Here is a 27220-nt window from a genome sequence, read left to right on the forward strand (position 1 = left end):
CTTCTTGCATCTTCTCCATTCCTGAATTCCCTTTCCCTGCCTCCTTGTATCTTACTGGATTTGTATCCAAGAAGATCCAGTTATGAATGCCAGCCGACCTTTGAGCTTAGCACTGCTCCTGGCTCTGTAACCAGGTACTGACTTGACAGCTGGTCTGGTTTATTATGAAATCACCAGTAGCTTTGGGTATGGATACTCTAGTGGTGTACACGGCTCTGTGTAGGACGTTACAACACCCAGTAAAATGGGTAAAATATATGCCTGTTCTCTAAGTCAATTGTCAACCACTAAGTATTAAACACACAATCACGTATTTTTTTTTTTCATTTTTTTATTGTGGTAAAATACACATAACACATTTTACCATCTTAACTTTTTAAGTGTTACTAAAATACATTCACATTTTTGTGCAGCCATCACAACACCCATTCCCATAATTCTTTTCATGTGGTAAAACTGAAACTCTGGACCCCTTAAACAGTAACTCCACATTCTCCCCTCCCCACAGCCACTGTCAGCGTGGTTCAGCTTCCTGCCTCGAATTTGGCTACTCTGAGTACCTCATACAAGTGGACTCCAAAGAGCATTTGTCTTTGTGACTGGCTTATTTCATTTAGTATATTGTCTTCAGAACTCACACATATTGTAGCATATTGCAGAATTTTCATTCTTTCTCAGGGTGAATAATAATAGTCCAGTGTATTTTCCTTAACCATTCATCTGTCAATGGACGTTGGGTTAATTCCACATTTTGGCTATTTTAAGTAATGCTGCTGCTATGAATACGGGTATATAAATATCTCTTTGAGACTTGCTTTCAATTCTTTGGCATATATACCTAGAAGTGGAATTGCTGGGAAATTCTACGTTTTTGATTTTTTGAGGAACTGCCGTACTGTTTTCCATGGTGGCTGCCCCATTTTACATTCTTACCAGCAGGGCACGAGGGTTCCAATTTCTCTATATATTTGCCAACACTTATGTTTCCCGTTTTGTTTTGTTTTTTGTTGTTTGTTTGGTTGGGTTTTTTTTGATAACCAGTCTAATGGGTGTGAGATGGTATTTTATTGTAGCTTTGATTTGCATTTCCCTAATGATTAGTCATGTTAGGTATCTTTTCATGTGCGTATTGTACATTTGCATATCTTTGGAGAAATGTCTGTTCAAGTCCTTTGCCCATTTTTGAATTCGGTTGTTTGTTTTGTTGTTGTTGAGTTTTAGGAGTTCTCTGTAATTCTCTTAATCTCTTATCAGATATATGATTTGTAATTTTTTCTCTGATTCTGTGGGTTACCTTTTTACTCTGTTGAAAGTGTCTTTTGGAGAAAAAATTTAATTTTTCTTAAATCCAGTTTCTCTGTTTTTTTTCTTTTGTTGCCTGGGCCTTTGATGTCATATCCAAGAAATTATTACCAAATCGAGGTCATGAAGCTTTTATCTTATGTTTTCTTCTCAGAGTTTCATTGTTTTAGGTCTCACATTTAGCTTTTTGATGCATTTTTGAGTTAATTTTTTTATATGGTGTCAGGTAAGGGCCCAGCTTCGTCATTTTGCATGTGGATATCCAGTTTTCTCAGGATCATTTGTTGCAAAGACTGTCCTTATCTCGTCGAATGGCTTGGCACCCTAAAGAAAATCATTTGACCATGTATGTGTGGGTTTATTTCTGGGTTCTCCATTTTATCCCACTGGCCTGTAAGTCTATGTTGTGCTAATACCAAACTGTTTTTGATACCTATAACTTGGCAATAAGTTTTGAAATCAGTAGTGTGAACCCTATAGTTTCATTCTTTCTCAAGATTGTTTTGGCTATTTGGTGTCCCTTGAGATTCCATTTGAATTTCAGGATGTGTTTCCCCGCCCCCTCCCCCCGCAAAAAGCATCATTGGGATTTTGATAGGGATTGCATTGAATCCGTATACCACTTTGGGTAGTATTGACATTTTAACAATATTCATCCAATCTATGATCATGCAATGTGTTTCCATTATATCTTTTTCAGTTTCTTTCAGCATTTTTATTGTGTAAGTAACTTTCACTTTGATTAAGTTAATTCCTAAATATTTTATTCTTTCTGATGTGGTTGTAAATGAAGTTGTTTTTGTAATTTCCTTTTCAGATTTTTCATTGTTCATGTGTAGAAATGCAGCTGATTTTTGTATATTGACTCTTGTTCATGATACTTTGCTGGATTCATTTATTCTGGTGTTGGGGGGTATATTTAGGATTTCCTACATAGAAGATCATGTCATCTGTAAACAGATAATTTTACTTCTTCCTTTCCAATTTGGATGCCTTTTGTTTCTTTAACTTGCCTAATTGCTCAGGCTAGAACTTCCAGAACTTTGTTGAATAGGTAAAAATGAGCATCCTTGCCTTGTTCCTGATTGTAAAGGAAAAGCTTTCAGTTTTTACTTTGAGTGTGATCCTCACTGTTTTTCTCATACGACTTTTATTGTGCTGAAGAAGTTTTCTTCTATTCCTAGTTTATTGATTGTTTTCATCAAGAAAGATGTTGAATTCTGTCAAGTGCTTTTTCTGCATCAATTGAGATGATCATATGTTGTTTTTTCTCTTTAATTCTATTGATATGGCATATTACATGGATTGATTTTTTAAAAAAGATTTTATTAGAGAGAGCGTGCAAGCGAGAGCACATGCGCAAGAGAGAATGAGTGGGGGGAGGGGCAGAGGGAGAGGGAGAAGCAGACTCCCCACTGAGCAGGGAGCCTGACTCTCTGGCTGGGTCCCAACATCCTAGGGCCTGAGCTGAAGGCAGACGCTTAACCAACTGAGCCACCCAGGTACCCCTACATGGATGGATTTTTATATGCTGAACTATCCTTGCATTCCAAGAACAAATCCCACATGATTATGATGTATAATCCTTTTAATATGCTAATGAGTTGTGTTTGCTAGTATTTTGTTGAGCATTTTTGCATCCATGTTCATAAGGGATATTGGTCTGTAATTTTTCTTGGGGTGTCATTGCCTGGCTTTAGTATCAAGGTAATGCTGCCCTTATAGAATAAGTTAGGAAGTGTTCCCTTCTCTTTAGTTTTTTGGAAAAGTTTGAGAAGGATTGGTATTGCTTCTTAAGTGTTAGGTAGAATTCACCAATGAAGCTGTCAGGTTCCAGGCTTTTCTTTGTTAGGAGAGTTTTGATTACTGATTTAAGCTTTTTAGTGGTTATAGACCTATTTAGATTCCCTATTGCTTCATGACTTGCTTTTAGAAGGTTTTGTGTTTTCAGGAATATATCCATTTTAACGAGGTTATCCAGTTTGTTGGTGTACAGTTGTTCATGGTACGTCTCTTATAATCCTGTATATTTCTTTAGAATTGTTAGTAATGTCCCACTTTCATTTCTGATTATAGTAATTTGAGTGTTTTTTTTCTTAGTCCATGTAGCTAAAGGTTTGTCAATTTTGTGGGTCTTTTCCTAGAATCAGCTTTTTTGTTGATTTTCTCTGGTGTTTTTCTGTTCTCTATTTCATTCATCTCTTCTCAAATCTTTATTATTTCCTTCTGCTAGCTTTGGTTTTAGTTTATTCTTCTTTTTCTCTTTTCCTGAGTTATAAAGTTGGGTGTTGATATGAGATCTTTCTTTGAAAAAGAAAAAAGTGTTTATAGCTATAAATTTTCTCCTTAGTACTGCTTTGTCTGCGTCCCATAAGTTTTGGTGTGTGGTATTTTTGTTTTCCTTCATCAGTAAGTATGTTCTCCTTTGATCCATTGGTTGTTTAAAAGTGTGTTGTTTAATTTCCACAGTTTTGTGAATTTTTGTGTTCTGATTTCCAACTTCGTTCGTTGTGTTCAGAGAAGATACTTTTAAATCTATGGAGACTTAATTTGTGTCCTGACCTATGGTCTGTCCTGGAATATGTGCCATGTGTATTCTGTTGCTGTTGGGTAGAATGTTCTGTTAGATCTGGATGGTTCATTGTATTGCTTAGGTTCTCTGTGCCTACTTTCCTTCTGTCTGGTTGTTCTGTTCATTATTGAGAGTGGGTATTGAAGTAACTACTCTTGTAGAGCTATTTCTTTTTTGAATTCTGTCAGTTTTTGCTTCATATTTTGATGGTGTGCCATTACTGTGTAAGTGTTTATACTTGTTATATCTTCTTGCAGTATTGAATCTTTTATCAACGTATAATGCACTTCTTTGTTTTCATTACATTTTTTGATTTAATGCCTGTTGTGTGTGATATTAGTATAGCAACCCTTGCTCTCTTTTGGTAATTAAGTACTGGGAATATCTTGTTCCATCCTTTTACTTTCAACCTCTCTGTGTCTTTGGATCTAAAGTGAGTCTCTTGTGGACAACATATAGTTGGATCTTGTGTTTTTATCCATTCTGCCAACCTCTGTCTTTTGATCGGAGAGTTTAATTCATTTGCATTTAATTACTAATAAGGAGGGACTGACTTCTCTCTTTGTGCTGTTTTCTGTATGCCTTATAAAGCTTTTGCCCCTAATTTACTGCATTATTGTTTTCCTTTGCATTTATATTTTATTTTTGATTTTTTAAAGATTTTATTTATTTATTTGACAGAGAGAGAGACAGCGAGAGAGGGAACACAAGCAGGGGGAGTGGGAGAGGGAGAAGCAGGCTTCCCATGGAGCGGAGAGTCCGATGCGGGGCTGGATCCCAGGAACCTGGGACCATGACCTGAGCCAAAGGCAGACGCTTAACAACTGAGCCACCCAGATGCCCCTGTTTTCCTTTGCATTTAGTTGATTTTTTGTAGTGAAAGTTTTAAGTAACTTTCTCATTTCCTTGTGTTTATATTTTGTAGCTGTTTTCATTATGGTTACCATGGGGATTATATTTAACATTCTAAAGTTATAACACTAATTTGAATGTATACCAGCTTAATGTCAACAACAATAAAACCTGTGCTCCTTTTCAGCTCATCCCCACGTCTTTTGGTTGTTGATGCCGAATCTCTCTAGTGAATTTTTTATTTTGCTTCTTGTAGTTCTCCGCTCCAGAATTTCTTTGTTTTATGCTTTCTGTTCTTTCATTTCCATTTTTTCATTCATTGTTCTCTTGATTTTTGCACATTTTTTGTTCTTTGAACATCTTTAAGACAGTTGTTTTACAAGACAAAACAGAGAGGGAGACAAACCATAAGAGACTCTTAATCAATCAGGAGACAAACTGAGGGTTGTTGGAGGGGAGGAGGGTGGAAGGGATGGGGTGGCTGGGTGATGGACATTGGGGAGGGTATGTGCTATGGTGAGCACTGTGAATTGTGCAAGACTGATGAATCACAGACTTGTACCCCTGAAACAAATAATACATTATATGTTAATTTAAAAAAAAAATTGGAAAAAGCCAGTTGTTTTATTTTTTTCTCTTTCCTTAATTTTTTTTTCTTTCTTTTTTTTTTTATTTATTTATTTGAGAGAGAGAGACTGTGAGAGAGAGCACATGAGAGGGGGGAGGGTCGGGAGGGTCAGAGGAAGAAGCAGACCCTGCTGAGCAGGGAGCCCGATGCGGGACTCGATCCAGGGACTCCAGGATCATGACCTGAGCCGAAGGCAGTCGCTTAACCAACTGAGCCACCCAGGCACCCAATTTTTTTTTCTTTTTTTATTATTATGTTAATCACCATGCATTACATCATCGGTTTTTGATGTAGTGTTCCATGATTCATTGTTTGCGTATAACACCCAGTGCTCCATGCAGAATGTGCCCTCTTTAATACCCATCACTGGGCTAATCCATCCCCCCACCCCCTCCCCTCTAGAACCCTCAGTTTGTTTCTCAGAGTCCATAGTCTCTCATGGTTCTTCTCCCCCTCTGTTTTCCCCCCCTTCATTCTTCCCCTCCTATCATCTTTTTCTTCTTTTTTTTTTTTTAACATATAATGTATTATTTGTTTCAGAGGTACAGGTCTGTTATTCAACAGTCTTACACAATTCACAGCACTCACCATAGCACATACCCTCCCCAATGTCTATCACCCAGCCACCCCATCCCTCCCACCCCACTCCCCACTCCAGCAACCCTCAGTTTGTTTCCTGAGATTAAGAATTCCTCATGTCAGTGAGGTCCTTTGATACATGTCTTTCTCTAATTGACTTATTTCGCTCAGCAATGTTGAAAAAGATAAGCAAAGCCAGTTGTTTTTTTTGTTTTGTTTTGTTTTTTTAAAGATTTATTTATTTGAGACAGAGAGAATGAGAGACAGAGAGCATGAGAGGGAGGAGGGTCAGAGGGAGAAGCAGACCCCCCCGCTGAGCAGGGAGCCCGATGCGGGACCCGATCCCGGGACTCCAGGATCATGACCTGAGCCGAAGGAAGACGCTCAACCAACTGAGCCACCCAGGCGCCCTGCAAAGCCAGTTGTTTTAAAGTCTTTGTCTAGTATATCTGCCATAGGACTTTCTTGGGGACAGTTTTTATTGACATATTTTTTTTCCTTTGAATGAGCCATACTTTCCTGTTTCTTTGTGTCTTGTGATTTTTTTTTTTTCAACACCTGACATTTGAATCTAATAATGTGGTAACTCGGGAAATCAGATTCTCCCCCTGCACAGGTTTTGCTGGGTTTTGTTATTGTTTATTTTTTAATTGTTGTACACTTTGTTTGTGGTGAGGATCAGCCTGAGGTATGAACTTAAGATCTTCTCAGGTCTTTTCTGATCCTTTTTCTGGGCATGTGTGGTCACTTTCTAATTTTGCTCGTATGTGCAGTTGTTTTTTGAGTGTCCTAATCTTTAATATCTGGGCTCCCCAAAGGAAAACAAGTGAAAAATGAAGGGGGAGGAGGGATGCTGGCCCTTTAAATCTTCTGACAGTCACTTCAGCTAGAGAGGTAGAGACTTTTAACAATGTGGGGAGGTGCTACAGTGGCTGCCACCTTTTTATCTTGAGCCTCTGTGATAAGAAGTGGCAATCAGAGCATCATTCCTGATATTTTGGGGCAAGGTCCTTTTTACCCACCCTAGCACCCACATGCTGTGTGTAAGCTGCTCTCAGAACACATGTACAGCTGCCTTGCTACATGGCTAGGGGTAAGGTGTTGGCAGGGGAGGAGCCACTCCTGAGCGAAGAGCTGAAATTACCCAAAAGTTGCCATCCAGATCTTCCCCTGGAAGTTGCAGGCTCTTAGCCCTTAGGAACCAGAGTTCCAAAATTGTTGCATCAGACAGATTCTGTCAGTGCAGTACTCTCAAGGTGAGGACACCCTTTCCTGGAGCTTCCCAATCCACCATCCTCCTAGGATCCTCCCCACTCATCATGTGTTCTTACACACATGTGTAAGATAGTTTGTATCTTAAGAGAGGTCAAGTACAATCAGTGCTGAAGGAGTTCCAGATAAGATAGATTCATCTCTGGGGACTCCTGGCTGGCTCAGTTGGAAGAGCATGCAACTCTTGATCTCAGGGTCACGAGTTTGAGACCCATGTTGGGTGTAGAGTTTACTTAAAAAAAAAAAAAAAAAAGATAGATTCATCTTTCATTGAGCTGTCTGTGTAGCTTTGAGTAAATTTCTTACTCTCTTTCAACTTCAGTTTCCTCTATGAAAGTTAGTGATAAAAATACTGATATCAAGATTTCTGTGAGGATGAATGAAACCATGCAAAATGCATGACTGAGTGTCCAGCATTGAGCAACCACCTTTTATTATTGTTAGCAACCCTCTCCCCACTCTCCCCCTCCGCCCCCCCAGCCAGGTGATTTTAAAGATTGTGGTGATTTTTACACAGATTAATGGGTGGTGATGATAAAGGTAATTGTGTTAGGTAAAGGGAATGGGAAATAAGCATATAGAGCTGAAATATGTTGGAACATCTTTTTGAAGCAAAGGATGTAGCCCAGTAGCTAATGGAGGTAGAATAAGAGAAAAATGTAGCTGCGGTTGTTTTTTAATTCAGGAGAAAGCCTAGCTGCTGCCAAGCCCCCTCTCTCCTTCCCTCCCTTCCTTTCTTTTTCAAAAGGAAAAGCAACTTCAGAAAGGTAACAGTTAAAGAGAGAGATTGTGATTATTAGAATAAGATGTCGGGGTTGGGGACAGAAGATGGAGTCAGTAACCCTGGTGGAGAGATTCAGTTCAGGTTGGAGGCTTCCTGGCCACAGGAAGCTTAAAGAATGTAAGGTTTTGGAACTATATTTTGTTAGTTTTTAAGGATGTCATTTTTTCTTTGCTTGTTCAGGATTCTGAAAAGCTTGGCAAACAAGTATTATATTATCATTTGAAGATCTAATCAGATCCTGCTGATAGGAGTATCTCTTACATTTGTTTAAAAGATCAAAAGGTTTATAATTTTCCTGGAAATACTTTTAAAACCAAGATGAGGGCTCAAAATAGGCTATATTTAACAGCCAAGTCTGGCACAACCTACTCTGTGTGAACCTTTTGTTTCCTGAGGTGTTTTTTGTTTTGTTTTGTTTTTTTTTGGTTTGCTTCATTTTACTTCAGTTATGGAAGAATGTGGCTGGCCCACAGCATGATTTTTGTAAGGTTTAGTGCTGTAAAGGGCTTATTATTTTGTGAGATTGAAGCTTTGAGGAGTATTGTACTTTGTCAATTGATTAAAAGTAAATAAGGTTGAATTATGTGAATGAAACTGAATATGCTAGTTTGAAGTGTTAATGTCTGAGTCCACAATAGTTTTTTTGCATATTTAAATTTATTTTTGACCCTAAAACACAGAGAGAAAGGAAATTCTGAGTCACATAGGCTTTTTTCCTCCCCCATAAAAAAAAGATATCAGTATGGATGAATTTTTAAAAGTATAAATCTGATTTTTAAATTATTTCAGAACTTGTGATATTTAAAGATGCTCTTTAAAGGAAAAAAAACTGAATATGTTAAAACTTTTAGTTTTCATTTGCTTTCTGTGGCTTAGGTATTAAATTTGACATTTTGTTATGCATTTGAGCCCTTTGAAATATTTTAATTTGTGAAAATTGTTATTTCATCTCTTTGGTTTCCGTAACTTAAAAATATTCTGCCACAGATGCTTTTTAAAACTTTAGAGTTGTACTGCTAAATTGAATGCTGAATCTGTCTTTGCTTTTGAGGTGTTTAGTTCCTTCTTGGCCTGTGGCCATATGACACGCTTACACAGAGCAGTAGGTATGGTGCGCTCGCTTTATTATTCTATCAGGACAGTTGATGGCTCTTCAGGATTTTCCATCTTCCTTGGAGTTTCACAGGCATCTCTTTCTGGTTTTGGCTTTCAACAGTCAGCCTTCAAAGATCTTTTGTTTTCTGACAGTTGAAGAAATTGGCTTGATGTTCTTACTCCCAGACAATTATTTAATTGTTTACAGATAACTTGAAAGTATCTAATAAAGGTTTCTATGATGAATCCCTTTATTTTATTGGAAGCTTGTCATGTCGAAATTGAGAAAATTGTTTTTAACCTAAATATCAAAAACTCATTCTTTTCTGATTCTGTTGTACATATCTTTCTTATGTATTATAACAGGTCTCTCTCTTTTTTAAGTGTAAGGTATAGCAGATTTGATGCTTGACATAGTGCTGTTACAACATGCTTGAACAAATATGCTTTATAGAAATTTTCACTTTATCAAAATAACATATTTTGATAACTGCAGATAAGGATGAACCTATCTTATACAATAAAGAGTTTAGAACTTCAAAAACATATCACATCAGCCACCCTAATTAACCCTGGGGGAGCAGTTTAGTGAAGAATATTTTGAATTCTTAATGTAATATTTATACTTACTGGCTTATTTTGATTATTAATGTTTCCAAATATCACCTTGTTTTATTAAAATGTTCTAGTGGATTTTCATGAGTGAGTTTTCCATGGGGTTACATTTCCACCTTTATTAAGTGAGCCAGTAGGAAAATATGATTTGGTTTCCACAGTTGGTTTAAGCCAACCCATCAGCAGCACATCTGTTCCATAAAGTTAGGTACATCTGGAACATGATAATGCATAATTATTTCTTTACAGAATTGTTTAGAATAGTCACATTAAACAATCAGTGGCCAACAGTTACCAATCACTTACTAGGTGAGGATGCTATTCTAAATACTTCACGTGTGTTCATTCGTTCATATTATAAATGTTTCACATACATGTTTACTTCTCCTTCTGTTTTCCTTCCCCTTCTTCAGGCTGGTCTCCCTCAAGAGAGTTACTTTTAAGAAATAGCCCAAGTCGGGCACCTGGGTGGCTCAGTTGGTTAAGCGACTGCCTTAGGCTCAGGTCATGATCCTGGAGTCCCTGGATCGAGTCCCGCATCAGGCTCCCTGCTCGGCAGGGAGTCTGCTTCTTCCTCCGACCCTCCCCCCTTTCATGCTCTCTCTCTCTCAGTCTCTCTCTCTCAAATAAATAAAATCTTTAAAAAAAAAAAATTAAAAAAAAAAAAAGAAATAGCCCAAGTCAGAAATAGTAGTAGCTTTTATTAAGATTATCCACTTATTTATGGAATTCTCCATTGGTAATAGAAATAAGAGAGAGGGATTAAGAGACTTGAAGTAGTTTCAGGAGGCAAAGAGAGCAGATTCTCTGCAAGAGTGCTGATTTACCCAAAGTGAATGCCCATCATAAGGGGATATCACAGGTAAAGGAATGGTAGGGCTTGCTGCATTGAACATTACCATGGTGCCACTTGAGAAGGGCAGCAAGAACCTGAGCAGTAGAATTTAAAAAGACATGGCATATCAAATGAGATAACACATTTTGCCCCAATGCCAGCAAGAAGATGAAAAACAATTTGTAAAGAAGGGTGGAATAACTGGTTTGGGCTAGTGGGTGGAAAAGAAGTCAGATTTCCAAAGAATGAAAGAGAGAAACACATGTTTTAGACAACTAACTTCATATACAGGATGATAAGTACTGGCAATATATTTGAATCCATATGCTACATTACTTGTATCTCATGTCAGATGATTGACTAGTTTATTATTTGCATCTGTATGTAGCTAGGATGTTTGACACACATTTATTCTGGGGAGTCAGATTGGTATGGAAACAGCATGAAGTTTGAAATTTGTCAGGTCTAGATTTGAATCATAGCTACGTGTCTTGAGCAAGCTACTTACTAGATTTCTCCCCCCTCCTTCCCATTTTTACTGAGATATTATTGACATATCACATTGTATAAGTTCAGAGTATATACAGCATAATGATTTGTGAAATGCTTACCACAGTAAGTTTAGTTAACAGATTTCCCTGCACATGGTTAACATTTTTTTCTTGTGATAAGAACTTTTAAGACCTAGATCTCAGAAATTTTCAAATATAAGATACAATACTGATAATTATAATCACCATGCTGTACATTACGTCCCCAGAACTTAATTTTGCTTATAACTAGAAGTTTCTACCTTTAGATCACCTTCACCCATTTCCCACCCCCACTCCCCACTTCTGGCAACCACCAGTCTCTTCTCTGTTTCTATGAGTTTGTTTGTAGATTCCACCTATAAGTGAGGTCATACACACTTTGTATTTCTCTGTCTGACTTATTTCACGTAGCATAATAAAACCCTCAGTATTCATCCATGTTGTTGGAAATGGCAGAATTTCCTGCTTTTTTATGGATAAATAATGTTCCATTGTGTATGTGTGTATACGTATACACACACACCATGTGTTTTATTCATCTGTTTATCTGTTGGACAAACTTAAGTTGTTTCTATGTCTTGGCTATTGTAAATAATGGAATGACAATGAGGATGCAGACATCTGAGATTGTGATTCCCTTTCTTTTGGATATATACTCAAGTGGAATTGTTGGATCATATGCTTGTTGTATTTTTAACTTTTGGGGAACCTCCATACTGTTTTTTATAGTGGTTGCACCAATTTATATCCCCTCCAACAGTGGCCAGATGTTCCCTTTCTTTTCTGTACATCCTTACCAACACTTGGTTATCTTTTGTCTTTTTGATGATCGCCTTCCTAACAGGTGTGAAGTGATACTTCATTGTGGTTCTGATTTACATTTCCTTCATGACTGGTGATGTTGAGACCCTTTTCATGTACCTGTTGGACATTTGTATGTCTTCTTTGGAAATGTCTATTCAGATTCTTTGGCCATTTTAAATTGGATTATTTGTTTGTTTGCTCGTTTTCGCTATTGAGTTCCTTATATATTTTGGATATAAAGCCCTTATTGGATATTAGGATTTCTTATTATGGAATAATAATCAAATGTTTGAATCACTTATTATGTTATGAATTAGATGCGTGCTTTGAAAATATTTTCTCCCAATCTGTAGGTTGCCTTTTCATTTTGTTGATCACTTCTTTCGCTGTGAAGAAGCTTTTTAGTTTGATGTAGTCCCACTTGTTTATTTTTGATTTTGTTGCTGTGCTTTAAGGTGTCACATCTGAAAAATCATTGCTAAGACCCATGTCAAGGAAGTTTCTTCGTGTTTTCTTCTAAAACTTTTATGGGTTTTGGTCTTACATATAAATCTTTAATCCATTTCAAATTAATTCTTGCGAGTGGTATAAGACAGTGGTCTAGTTTCATTGTTTTTGCAAGAGAACATCCAGTTTTCCTGGCAACATTTATTGAATAGACTAACCTTTTCTCCATTGAATATTCTTGTCTCCTTTGTCAAATATTAGTTGAGTGTATATGCATAGGCTTATTTCTGGGCTCTTAATTCTCTTCCATTTGTCTGTTTGTCTGTTTTTATGTCAGTACCATAATGTCTTGATCACTGTAGCTTTGTAATATTGCGTGAAATCAGGAAATGTGATGCTTCCTAGCTGTGTTCTTTCTCAGGACTGTTTTAGCTATTATTAAGAGTCTTTTGTAGTTCCAGACAAATTGTAAGATTATTTTCTCTGTTTCTGTAAAAAATGCCATTGAAATCTTGATAGGGATTGTATTGAGTCTATAGACATCTTTGAGCAGTATGGACATTTTAACAGTATTAAATCTTCCAATCCACGAGCATGGACTATTTCTCCCAATTATTTGTATCTTCTTCAGTTTCTTTCATCATTGTCTTATTATTTTCAGTGTACAGGTTTTTTATCTCCTTGGTTAAATTTGTTCCTATATATTTTATCGTTTTTGGTGTTATTGTAAATGAGATTATTTTCTTTATTTCTTTTTCAGATACATTGTTAGTGTATAGAAATGCTGCTGTTTTTTTGTATGTTGATTTGGTATCCTCTAACTTTACTAACTTCATTGATTAGATCTAACAGGTTTTTGGTGGAGTTTTTAGGATTTTTTATAGATAAGACCATGTCATCAACAGGGGCACCTGGGTGGCTCAATCTGTTAAGCATCTGCCTTGGGCTCAGGTCATGACCCAGAGTCCTGGGATTGAGCCCTGAGTCAGGCTCCCTGCTCATCAGGGAGCCTGCTTCTCCCTCTCCCCCACTGCTTGTGCTCACTCTCACTCTCTGTCTCTCGCTGTCTCTCTCTCTCAAATAAATAAAATCTTAAAAAAAAATCATGTCATCTACAAACATAATTTTACTTCTCTGATTAAGATGCCTTTTATTTATTTTTCTTGTCTAATTACCCTAGCTAGGACTTACATGACTGTGTTGAATAGGAATGGGAAGAGTGGTTGCCTTTGTTTTTGACCTTGGAGGAAAAGCTTTGACCCTTTCACCACTGAGTATGATGTAAACTGTGGGTTTGTCATGTATGGTCTTTATTGTCTTGTAGTACAGTATTCTATACCCAGTTTGTTGAACCTTCTTATTATGAATGGATGTTGAATTTTGTCAGATAGTTTTTCTGTATCTATTGAGATGAACATATGATTTTTATCCTCAATTCTATTAATGTGTTGTATCACATTTCTTCATTTGTGTGTGTTGAACCATCCTTGTTTCTGAGGGATGAATTCCACTTGATCGTGATGTGTGATTCTTTTAGTATGCTGTTGAATTTGGTATGCTAGTATTCTGTTGAGATTTTTTCATCTGTATTCATGAAGGATATTCACTTGTAGTTTTCTTTTTTTTTTTTTTTTAAAGATTTATTTATTTGACAGAGAGAGACACAGCAAGAGAGGGAACACAAGCAGGGGGAGTGGGAGAGGGAGAAGCAGGCTCCTGGCCGAGCAGGGAGCCCGATGCGGGGCTCGATCCCAGGACCCCGGGATCATGACCTGAGCCGAAGGCAGACGCTTAACGACTGAGCCACCCAGGCGCCCCTCACTTGTAGTTTTCTTGTCTTAAAATGTCCTTATCCGGCTCCGTTATCAGGATAATAACAACCTCATAGAATGAGTTTGAGAGTGTTCCCTCCTCTTCTGCTTTTTGGAAGAGTTTGAAAAGATTGGTATTCATTCTTTTTTAAATGTTTGACAAAATTCATCAGTGAAACTCTCTAGTCCTGTGCTTTTCTTTGGTGGGATATGATTCAATCTCTTTACTCATTATTAATCTATTCAGATTTTCTATTTCTTCATGACTTAATCTTTGTAGGTTGTATGTTTCTAGGAATTGGTGCATTTCTTCTAGATTGTCCATTTCTTCTAGATTTCTTCAGATTGTCTGCTATGAACAACCATATAGCATATATATATATATATATATATATATATATATATATATATATAATGTCTCATTGTATTTCTGTGGTATCAGGTGATTATCAGACATTTTTGAAGTAGATTCTTCATCTGTAAGATGGGGATAGTAACACTAAACTCTAGAATGGTGAATGAGATAATGTGTATAAAACATCCAGGAAAGTGTCTGATGCTCAGTCAAGACTAAACAAAAGTGAGTTACTCGCCCAGGGAGAGCCAGCAACAGTTTTTTCTTTTCCCTTCTTATGGAACAGATGGAAATTGAAAAGAGAAGACCTATAACAACTGGGAGACTAGAATTTGTGCTCATAAGAGAGAGGCCCCAATCTGTGTTTTATTTAAAAAAAAAAAAAAAGTAAATGGCTTAGGAAGAAAAGAATGGTAGTTTTTTTAAGATTATGTGGTTGGATAAACAGTAAAAATCATTTCTAAATATATGTGTTACTTAAGAGTGCCTTGCAAAAATTATCAGAAATGAAGCATTGCAGGCCACATGGGTGCCTCAGTCTGTTAAGCGTCTGCCTTCAGCTCCGGTCATTATCTAGGGGTCCTGGGATTGAGCTCCATATTGGGCTCCCTGCTCAGCAGGATGTCTGCTTCTCCCTCTGCCTATCCTCTTGCTCATTCTCTCTCTCTCTCTCTCTCTCTCTCTCTCATCCTCTCTTTCTCTCAAATGAATAAATAAAATCTTGTAAAAAAAAAAGAAATTAAGCATTGCATATTTGGCTGAGTACAGTGATTCACATGTATCTCATAGTGAAATATTAACAAAATTACACATTGGTTAGGTTTAATTATTAAAAGTTCATTTTTTTCTCATTTTGAAATTTTAAAGCATTTGTATTATGATGGTGTTTTTCTGTTCATTTTAGCAGTTGAATCAATGAAGAGTTATTTTCTTGTTTTGTTCAGTGTTGTTGAGCCTTTTTGGTGTAGGACTGTTCTATTATGTTGTAACTATTTCTTTTAGAATAACAAAATTTATTTAAATTATATTTAAAAATTATGAGAGTAGAACCAGTGTTTTAGTTTTTCAAAGATAACTCTTTATCATGTCTACAGACTATTGGGAAATCTATTTTTTTATTTTTCAAAACTAATGTCATTCTCCTTGTTTACTTTCTCTAATATAATCCTAGGGAGTATTCAGTGGACTTGTTTTAATATATTTTTTCTGACTTCAGGAGTGAAAAATGTTATCTGAAAATTTCTAAGGTGTATTTTTTTATGAGAATGCTATGTTGCCTATTTATTCTTATATCATTAGTTAAAAGTTAAATGAATATGCTTTATTATTTCTAAATAATACAGTATACATAAGCAATACTAAATTTCTACTTTTACAATGACCAAGCAATGTCACAGGTTTAAAAAAAATGTGGATCTTTTATGTTTCTTTTGATCACTTAATCATTGTAAGCATTTATAAACTTTGTTCCTCACTGATATGTTCATTTGAAGATAATACTGTGTGATTCGTGCATTTTTGAATAGTTGAAACTTAAAAAAATTGCAAATTGTAAATTTCTGTGCCTTGTGGAAATAAAATAAGTATGAAGTATGATAGATATTGGTTTTTTGGTATTTTTCATATAAAGTGGCACATGTTACTAAAATAACATCTTGGTGTATGTTTTAGGTCTTTTTCCATGTTAAGTGTGTACTATCTTTTTTAAAAACTTGAGCCTCATTTATTGCTATCATTTGAACAGGTGTCTCAATGCTTGTACCTACTGCAAAACTAAACACGCCAGAGGAAATTTGGCCAGTTACCCAATTGATGAACTGGTAGAAAGAGCCAGACAGTCTTTTCAAGGTAAGAGTTTCTAGAATTATGTGCGATTTTAGCCTTCTTAATAAATTATAATAGTCTTCTAAATAACCCTTCACTTTAAATACATGCTTCTTTAGCTTTCTGAAGAGTTCATAAATATTTTAGTCTATATGGCAGAAATGTTACCAGATCACTCAGCCAGGTTCTAGTATTCACATTACTCTTCTTTTACCACTCTTCCATTTTCTTATGATGTATTTTGAACTTTATCACCCACTTTCCCTTCACAGAAAAGACAAAAATAAAAAGTAAAAATGAAACCCATGACTGTCTGATGTGTGTTAAGACTTTTGTGGACTGAGAGAAATACTTTTCAAGATTTCCGACTCTTTCTTTGGTACTTTTTGGATGTTTGGAATGTAGAGTGAATAAGTGTTTCCAGGAGTCTTGCAAAAGGTAGATTTTACTATCAGTCAATGAAGATAACACTCTTTACCTGCAGAACTTTGGACCAGCAAAGAGTGGTACCAGTAGAGAGTCCTAATGAGGATAATTCTTTGTGTGGGTGGCCAGCTACTTCCGAATCATCACTTGCTGGAAAATGTGATTGTTTAGGTATCTCTCAGCATATAATAAGACTTATCTTCAACATGAGTCACTGTTGTGTTGACACATAACTGCTTAAACCATAAACTTCCTCTTTTGTCTTTGTTTATAGTATGTGTGTATAACACTGGTGTGTCTTTACACCCAATATGATATAATCTATTGTCTCGTGATCTTGTGGGTTAATAGTTACTGGCAATGTACTTTTCCTTTTAGCAAGTAAGTTGGAGTGCTGCTTTCAGTATGTCACACCCTCGAAGTGAAAGCATGAGTTCCGAACGCGTTTCTTTATTTAATCTATGTAGAGCTTTTATCAACATGAATTTGGAATGCTCTTTATAATAGAGAGAAAAGTACCCTCGATTGATTTATTAACACCTCCCAACAATTTTTTTCTATTTTTACATTCTTAGTTCAGTCCCTTCCTTCATTCACATTCAACTTATATTGAACAAGAAATAAAAGGCAACTCATTGACTCCTGCCAGTGTTCTGTTTTAGAGCCAGATAATTATCTAATCTGAAAAACAGTCTGAGTGATTGTCTTTTGTACAACATGACTACGTTAAGGTGTGTTCAGAAAGGGCATAAATTTGCACAGAAACCTAATCTATTTGAAAAATGATGCCTTTGCTGACATTCTAAATTGGTGTTTATTTTTCCATATATTTGTCAGAAAATGGGGATATTAAAACTCTATGAGCTATCCACCAAACACTGCAAATTGGTAGGAGTATGAATTAGTTCTTTCTTTCTTTTTTTTTTTTTAAAGATTTTCTTTATTTATTTGAGAGAGAGAGAATGAGAGAGAGAGAACACATGAGAGGGGATAGGGTCAGAGGACGAAGCAGACTCCCTGCCGAGCAGGGAGCCCGATGCAGGACTCGATCCCAGGACTCCAGGATCATGACCTGAGCCGAAGGTAGTCGCTTAACCAACTGAGCCACCCAGGCACCCCGAATTAGTTCTTTCGAAGTACTTTTCCAACATTATGCATTTCTATCCGCAGCTAAATATAACTCTTAAATAAATTTTCTCACTTTACTCTGAAAATTTATTTTAAAGATCTAAAACTGATAAATCACCATCTAGGACGTGAATGTATTCTCTTGGCTCCCTTATATCTATCTTCACCTATAACCTATCCTAACATTTTGATGTGATTGCTTCATGACTTAGTATGGACACGTTGATTGATTGATTTTTATTTAAATTCAATTAATTAATATATAGTGTATTATTAGTTCCAGAAGTAGAGGTCAGTGATTCATCAGTCTTATATAACACCCAGTGCTCATTACATCACATGTGCTCCTTAATTGGACACATTTATGTATTACATTTGACTTGAGGTAAAAACCAGAAAGGAGTAATCATAGTTTTTATAAACCAATCATAGAATTTTTCTGAAGATATCCAACGTAGTTCTCTGATTTATCTTACTTATCTTTGGAAACGCCCTCTGAGCAATGGAAGTACAGGGTGTGACTTCGGTCAGACTTTATTGTCATTTAGCATCATCATAGCCTCGTGGGTTGGGCCAGTTAAGGTGAATGTTACAAAGAATATATCAGAGGTTAGCAGTGATGTAGTGTTTATTCACAGAGGAAGCATTCGAAGAGATTTATTTAGTATTGCTTCCATCATCATGTGTGTGTGTTTGGGTATGCGTGTGTTGGTGTATTGCCTTTTTATTCCCAGCCATGGAATGCTGGCCACGTAACATCCTTCCGGTGTCTTGTTTATCTGTATATTAAAGCTGAAACTGGGCGCCTGGGTGGCTCAGTTGGTTAAGCCACTGCCTTCGGCTCAGGTCATGATCCTGGAGTCCCGGGATCGAGTCCCGCATCGGGCTCCCCGCTCAGCAGGGAGTCTGCTTCTCCCTCTGACCCTCCCCCTTCTCATGCTCTCTCTCTCTCTCTCTCTCTCTCTCATTCTCTCTCTCAAATAAATAAATAAAATCTTTAAAAAATAAAAATAAATAAAATAAAAATCTTAAAAAAAAAAAGCTGAAACTGAATGCTACTTTTGGGACTGGTGAGCTCATTTGATTGATGTATGATAGTGTTAACTAAAATATTGAGGTCATAACTTCCTAGGCAAGCCAGAGTGGTTAGGAAAACTTCAAGTTGTTAGGTATTAGATGCTCTTTGCCATAGGAGAGTTTGAATTTGAAACCGTGTTCTGCTGCTGACCAGCCACTGTGGTCTGAAGAAGGTATGTGGCCCCCTCCAGCCCGTGGTTTTCTCATTACTGTGACATTAAGTATTGTTTGTTGTGAGAATTTGAGATAACTTACAGGAAGTAATTGGCTGTGTTCTTCTTATGAAGAAGACATGTTACTTAAACTGAAGGAATTTAAAGTGAATCCAAGGAGTCTAATTTTGAGTGAGAATATTGAATCATCTGTAACAGACATTAATGACTAGAGTCAAATGACAGATTTTCTTTTGCTGCTAAAACATGTTTTAGGAAAAATGCCTCTATAGAAAGAAACTATTTAGTGTGACTGTTACCTTTCATTCTCTTAATTTGAGAAAAGCAAATTCATGCTGAGAATGGCCTTATACCCTTTTTTCCACTATAGGAAGTACCTGTCGATAGCTCACATTTTAAAGGCCTTAAGTTAATTATCTTTTTTTCTGCAAAGGACATTGGGATATTACTGATCTTACAGACTTCCTATATGTGAGCTTTAAAATGGTGAAGAATAATTATTGAGGTAAATATAATAGAAGAAATTCTCTCTCATCTCTGTGACTTTTGCATATTTGTTCTTTAATAATTCAGGTGTTAGGAATATTCTTTGAGCTAGAACCCCTTAAATTCTGCATGACACCATTATTATTAAATGGCCCTATAATTAATAATAAACAATATGGTTCTTTGAAAGGATACTTTAAGATGAAAACCCTAACTAAACTGCCAATAAATTTTAGTATTATGAAAGCCACTCTGTCAGTGGAAGTTAAATTTCCCATCCTGAAAAGTACATTTCCTTTCTTTTTCTTAAAGTTTTTGATGACTGTGTGTCAGAAATACCAAATGACTTTTAAAAACTCTGAACCAGTTGTAGAATAGGGATAGAACCCAGATTGCCTGTCCTGTGGTACAATAAGAGCACAATTTCTTTCTGAATAGCTTATTTATGAAACATTTTATATTCATAAAAATTTATTTCTTAGTAGTCTAATGAATGAAGAGACTAAGGGCTGACCCAAAGACAAGGGAGCATTCAGAAGAGATTCTGAAATAATCATGAAATCATTCTGAATGTACAGTGGATTCCCAAAGCACCAAAAATAGACTGACTATACATTCAGCTGCCAAAAAGCGAGAAAGAGAGCTCATTAAATTTTGAATGGATAGCGTTAAAGTCAAAATTATTTATGTTTTTAAATAAAAACTTTAGTTTGCCTTTTACAAAAAATACATAGATATATACACACACACACATATATCTATGTATATATGTATTTATATTTGGTTGGTTTCCTAGCTTTTTTCTTTTCTCCTTTTTTCCCTTTTTCTCTCAACCCAGTCCCCTTGACATTTTCACCTTCTCAACATGTTTATCATTTTTGTGGCCAGTTCTGAATATAAGATTTATCAAGTAACTTGAGCTTCTCCTCTTATTGTTCTAACAGCCTGTGGGGAAAACTTTCCCCTCACCTCCTCACCTCTGCTGAGATTTAGGTTTTAAAAATTCCTGGGCATCGCGGTGTTTGGGGACTGGGGTTTGACATGGTTGCATTTTAGATATCTAGAAAAGCATGTCAAGCTGTGACCAGGACTTTGTTGGGGCCAGAATGAATTTACAAGCTAGTGTTTTCTAGGATATTTGTATTGATTTTTCTCTAGCAGCTAATCAATTGGTTTCAGTTGTGTAAGTGATGGAGCAAACCTTTTTAAGTGTGCTGGGTGAGTGGTGTGGAAACAACACCGTTCACTGCTGTCTCTGGAATCAAAATGTAGAGTTGATGGATGAGCTATTTTTATAGCGATTGTGTGTTTTCTAGATCTCATTTGTGTGTTGCTACCTTTTCTCTCCCTCATAAATCTGAAAAACCCTCTCAGGATAAGTGGCATAAACTGGTCATGGAAAGGTAAATAAATTAAGATGAAGTATTCAAAGCAGGGAGAAAATTTCTTGGTGTTTAGTGATTTTAGTATTAATGTTGAAATTTAAAAAAATGAATTCTGTTTGAGACTTGCAAAGATACTGTCCATCATGTGTTAGATTAATTACTCAATGCAACTGGAAAACATTACCTCCTGACCTTTTAGGGAGGAAGGGACATGAGCAGTATTTGATTTTCGGGTGTATGAACTTAGATTGTTGAATTTTACAGTTTATATCAAGCCACATTTGACTCATCACCGTTAGCAGTGATTGCTATATATTGATTCTGATCCGAGATCAGAGAAGAGACCAATAATTGCATCCTGTTAATTTATATGGCAGTTATTTCAATATCTCGTTTACTCCTTTATCTTTTCATTTGTGCTGTGTTGACAGAGAAATTTCTTTCTTCTGTAGGATTAATAATGTTAATTTACGTGTTTATTATACACTGTCAACTTCCAAGGAGGATTTTAGGCAGCTTACATTAAAGGATTGTGCATGTAATGGACCCTGAAAATAAAAGCTGTATAAAATGTTGTATTGTGTTTGCAAAGAGGGAAGATAATTTTACAAACTGGTGAATCCTGGCTCTACAGAAGAATAAGGAAATACAGTGATTTATATACTTTGATATGAGTGTGTAAAAGGAAGCATATAGGTTATAATGAGGCAGGTACATGTTTCAAGACTGTAGACACAGAATTATTTTCCTTTCATAAGAGACACTGAATAATATAATAAAATGCTTTTAGCTGGTCATATGTAGAAATTCAAGATATAGTCTCTACATGGCCTTTTCTTCTGTTGATTCTTTAAAAATCCGAAAATATAATTTTATTTTTATTTTTTAAAGATTTTATTTATTTGACAGAGAGAGAGACAGCGAGAGAGGGAACACAAGCAGGGGGAGAGGGGTGGGGGAAGCAGGCCTCCCGCCCAGCAGGGAGCCTGATGTGGGGCTCAATCCCAGGACCCTGAGATCATGACCTGAGTTGAAGGCAGACGCTTAAGCACTGAGCCATCCAGGCACCCCCCAAAATATAATATTAAATTGTAACTTTTCAAAAAAACTTTAATGGGAGAACTAAATAAATATGATGTGCAATAATACATGTAACTTGATAGGTGGACATGTTGCTTAAATAGGTGTCAGATACTCAATTTAAATATGTTAAGATTAATCACTTTGATTTCAGAGAATGCTAGTTAAGTCTCCTTGGCAAAGCAGAGTATAATTTACCTGGCCTTTGCCTATTCAGATCTCTGAGTTTCTAAGACAGTGGTGTTCAAGTCTTTTTTTTTTTTTTTTTTTTAAGCAATAAAGAAAATCCTTTCTTCAAATGAAATTTGAAAAGTAAAAGCTGAGCCACCACGGTTTTAGTAGAGGTGAGACCCTGTTCAATGAGCCCCTTCCCTCAGAGGCCTGGCCTCAGAACCTTTAGAATCCAGCCTGAATTGGCCGGCTTACATTAGTAGTTCTTTAGCGCACAGGTTTTCCCCGCTCTGCGCAAGGAGAGCATGCCCACAAAATACTTCGTAAGCTGAGGCGGCATGAAGCAAAGAAGCAATTACCATTAATTTATATGGAAAAAAATCTTGAGTATTTCCCAGACCCCAGAAGTAACCCCTCTTAGGCTTTACTGATATCTTAGGACAGACACATCTTGCCGATGGATCCACAAAATCAGCGGGGCTGAACACGGATGCTCACAGACAGTTCAGTGCCGGCGTCGAGGCTGAGTGTGCTTTCCTGGGGAGGAGCTCTGAGGGGCCACTCGCTGCTCAGGGTGCGTCATGCTGCCTCCTTTCGTGGCTAGCTGCAAGACAAATGCTAAATGCTGTTTTCACTTCTCGCCTTTTTTTTTTTTTCTGGTAAAAACGAAAATCCTCTTTGGATTTCTCGCAGTTAGCAGAAAACAGGTAGTAACCTAGGTCTTTCATAAAAGCAAAGTGGCCTCACGTGAACCTTCAGACAATGGGAGTTTCCTGTATTCCTTAACATACCGGTCCAGGTGCGGCAGATGTTTTCTTGAAAGGGCCGGGTAGTGAGTTTTTTAGGCTTGGTGAACCCTAAGGCCTCTGTCGCAGCTGTTCATTTCTGCCCCCGAAGCATGAAAGCAGCCACAGACAATACAGAAACGAATGGGTGTGGCCGTGTTCCATTAAAGCATATTTATAACAGGAAATTATGGATGAAAGTGTTCATTGGTCACCTTTGGGAAAAGCTGACTTGAACAAATTAGAGAAGACTCTGTGGCAGAACTTCCCGTTGTTTCTAATATGCTAATATAGGTCATCAGTCCGTAAGAGAAGGAGGATGTGGTCTCTAGGGCCTAATGTTGATCTCGAAGAGATCGGTGCTCTCAGTCTGGCTGTTCATTTTAGTCACTTGGCAGTTATAACACCAAAGCCAGACTGATGTCTGTGTCCTGTTCCTGAGTCGCACCACACTTTCTGTGGACAGGGAGCCCTGCGCTTTCTAGAATACAGGTGAGTCTAGTGTACTGGAGCTGAGAATGAGTTGAGAACCACTAGCTGAGAGAACTTCTGGTGGAAGCTGTAAAATGAGCTGACCCTCTCCCCCTCTACTGAGAGGGATCTCTGAGAGGAAACCCTGGTGATGAGTAAGGAAGAGCTGACTTAGAGATGTGGGAGGGGCACCAGACGTGTTATCAGTTTCCCGACCCCCCCCCCCCCCCCCCGCCAAGAGTCAGCGGAGGGCTGTTTCAGAATGCAAAGGTGCTTATTTAAGGTAAAAGGGGCAATGATTTTTGTTGTCCCTGAGGTATCACAAAAGGGTCAACGACACTTACTGAGTATTTACTGTGCTGTCTGGGAGCTAAAAAGATGAAAAACAAAACAACGAATACACGGGTCTTGTCATTGAGGAGCTCCTCCTAGTTTAGAAGGACAGGATAGCAAGTTGGGCTAATGAGAACTCAAGCCCCCAGAACCAGGAAGCAGGTAACAAAAATCACTGAGCCTATTAACATGTGTAAGCACCTGGATTTCCAAAATGTCCATTATGTACCTGGGGTGGTGTCCACAAATCGACCACACCTGGGTTACCTCTCCACCTTCCCTAGCGCTGGGCCCCTGTTACCAATCAACCAGGGCTTCTCCTCACAGTCCTCTCCACAGAGTTCTTGTCCGCCACCGCCATTGGAGCATGCTTAGTATCCTAAGTAGAATCTACTTGTGTTCCGAATCTTGGGGTTTCTGTGATGCTAGCAGTCTGTGAGAGACACTGGGAGTGACTCCTTCACTGAAGTAACTATTGCAACTATATAGTTATTTTTCCATTCATTTGACAAGTATTTATTGAGCATTTGTCAGAAATAGTTCATGTTTCTGCTAATAGGCGCGTGCTTTAGAAAAGGGGGGATAACGATACATTATTATAATCAGCCTTTGATTATTTCTGCCGATAAGATATGGAGGCCACTGGATAAGGTTTGCTGGCCCTTGCGCAGACAGCTGACCTTCCATGTGGGAAACAAGGACGCAGTCCTGAGGCTGTTCAGCAGAATGGAATTTGTTCCTAGTTCTCAGAATTTTCCTAGTTCAGAGAACATAAAATCCAAAGTACAGAAACCTTGGAGCTTCCGGGAATACCTTTTTGTATCCATCCATAGGAAATCTAGAGTGTCATCTGTCCCCCACTGTTATTGAAGTTGTATTTTTTGGCTCCATTGTGTTCTGCAAAACAGCTTGCCAATACACAAGTATAGAATTATATTTAAAATAACGAGACCCTGGGAAAACAGGGGAGGACAGAAAAGTCAAGAGTTGATGGGGAATTGCACACTGAAAGTAGGCCATCGTCACAGACGCAGTGTAGACTGAACTTCTGGCAAACTTGTTGTCTATAAGGAAAAAAACCCAGCTTGGCATTCGATTTGAAAGATTTTCACGTGTGAGTTCGAATAGAGAGTACTGAGAGATGTAGTGCTTCTCAACGGCATTCCTTTAACACTGAAATTTACATTCTGCTTTCTTAAAGTTGCATATTTTGGCATTCCTTGTTAAAACTTGTAGCTGAGCCCTGAAAAGCGTAACACTCTGAAAGGCTTTCTGGGGAGTCTAAAACAATACATCCTAACTAGCTGTGACTTTGTAGCGACCTGGTCCCACTTGAAAGCCCTCGGGCACCACCAAGGAATCCCACAGTAGAGACTGAGAAAGGAGGGGTCTGTACACCCTGGGTTATCCTGTAAGATGATGCATCCCACTGCGGGAAGAAGATAGTAACATTTGTGTTTATGTATTTTCTCATTCTTGAAATTTTTCTTTTGCATATATTTTATACTGTACATAATACATTAGTACAAAAATGCATGAGTATAATTAATATGCATCTATGGGGATGCATTCTTAAATTTGGCTGATTTAGAGGAACACATGGCTCAATTCCCACTATCAATGCAGCGCTTTCAGCCAGGCATTTGGTCTGAGTAGGGCAGCGGAGTTCTTTCCTCTCTTTTATGGTCCGAAGGTGCCCGTATTCTGTTTTGCTTGAGTGCAAATCCTCTGCTTTTGAGATCAAATAAGCAAATAAGAAGTTATGTCTTTTGGAGGAAAACTAAAGCACTTAATGAAGACTCCTGCCGTGCATCTCTGCCCAGAGATGGAGACTCTGTCCTCAGTGGCACGTTTCCCTTTTCCTTACCTCTGTGGTTTAGGCTGGAAGACTGAGCCAGGAGGGCATGGGGTCAGGCATATGAGCAGTGTGCATATTGGTTTAGTAGGTGCTCAATAAATGTTGAATGAGTTGCCAATCCTGAGTTGATGGGGCCTGATGAAATTCCATATGCGACTTGGAACCTGTAATGAAAATATAGCCTGGAAAAGCTAAATTTTAAAGTGGGCGAGAGATATTGCTTAGTTTCAGCTGTTCTTCAGGCACAACTGCGTACTGTGTCTTATAACACTGGCTTGATTTTATGACACCAGATATTTCGTGGTGGTGGCTTTCCAAGATCTGCAACAGAAATAATTTACTTCTGGAAACTATTTCCTCATAGTTAACGGGTATCTATCATTTTCACTAAGTGGGGTACATCGCACTTAGGTCCACATGTATAGTTATAAATAAATACGTATTTGCTTTGATTTTTTTTTTTCTTTTACTAAACAGAATTCTGCAAAAGATTTTTTGGTGATGGGGGACAGAAGTTAACCAAAGGTTTGCTTTCAGTGTCTGAAACTGAGGCTGATCTGTCTCCGGGATCATTTTGGTGAACTTTAAAGGCTGCAAGTTAGTTTTGGAAAGTTGTTTTGTTTTTTTTTTTTAAGATTTTATTTTTATTATTTATTTGACAGAGAGACACAGCGAGAGAGGGAACGCAAGCAGGGGGAGTGGGAGAGGGAGAAGCAGGCTCCCTGCAGAGCGGGGAGCCCGATGCGGGACTCGATCCCAGGACCCCGGGATCATGACCTGAGCCGAAGGCAGTCGCTTAACCGACTGAGCCACCCAGGCGCCCCTGGAAAGTTGTTTAATGGAATTTTAATAGCCCTGGAAAGACGTGAAAGTGGTACTGCTACCTAGTAGTTTGTAAGCCTGACCTTTGTGAGATGTTTTCTGGGCAAAAGTACTACTTGGTGGTACCAGCAGCTTTTATTGATTCTGTGGAGTCTGCAGTTTTCTGCCACTGGCTGTCAATTCATTCCAGCTGAAAAATTATTAAATCTCTTCTCCTGCTTGTGTGGCTATTAAATTGCAGTAAACATACTTGCACAATGTCAGGTGTGGCGAGCATAATTTTCTGCATGAAAAAAAATATTTGTTAGTGGGACCTTGGCTGTTCTGCAGAGGTTATAAATTTCTGTACTTCTTTTTATTTGTTGCTCTCTGTTAATATATATATATTTTTTTATCTCTCTTGGTGAGTTCCAACACATTTCTTGTTATTTGTAATGTAAGAAAGAAAAAGTTTGATTTAGATTGCTGCCTTTAAAGAATAAGTGCCCCTTTTAGTTCATCATTTCTGGTGTCAGCAAAAGAAGGATTAGAACCTGGGGGTAAGAGGATTTAACCTGTAAAAATGTAATTGGGGAAGAATGAGCAAGATCTGATGAAAGAATGAATTGAACGAATCAGGGAAAGAACGAATGATTAGATGACCATACACTCCACATAGATCTTTTTGATTTGTTCCGTTTTAGTTAAGGAAGGTGAAGGATGGTGCAGTAATAATCA

General features: G+C 37.6%; 1 protein-coding gene across 2 annotated transcripts in view; it reads left to right on the plus strand.

The window, feature by feature from the left end:
- The window catches only part of CDKAL1 (CDK5 regulatory subunit associated protein 1 like 1), a 661526-nt gene that overhangs the window by 287643 nt on the left and 346663 nt on the right, over window positions 1-27220 (plus strand). For both annotated transcript variants that reach the window (XM_034985765.1, XM_034985766.1), the window contains one exon: window positions 16229-16332. In XM_034985765.1, coding sequence (XP_034841656.1) covers window positions 16229-16332 — 104 coding nt within the window. The remainder of the gene's footprint in view (window positions 1-16228; window positions 16333-27220) is intronic.

The sequence above is a fragment of the Mirounga leonina genome, unplaced genomic scaffold, assembly GCF_011800145.1.
Source record: "Mirounga leonina isolate KUSES-001 unplaced genomic scaffold, KU_Mleo_1.0 Mir_366, whole genome shotgun sequence".
Lineage (NCBI taxonomy): Eukaryota > Metazoa > Chordata > Mammalia > Carnivora > Phocidae > Mirounga > Mirounga leonina.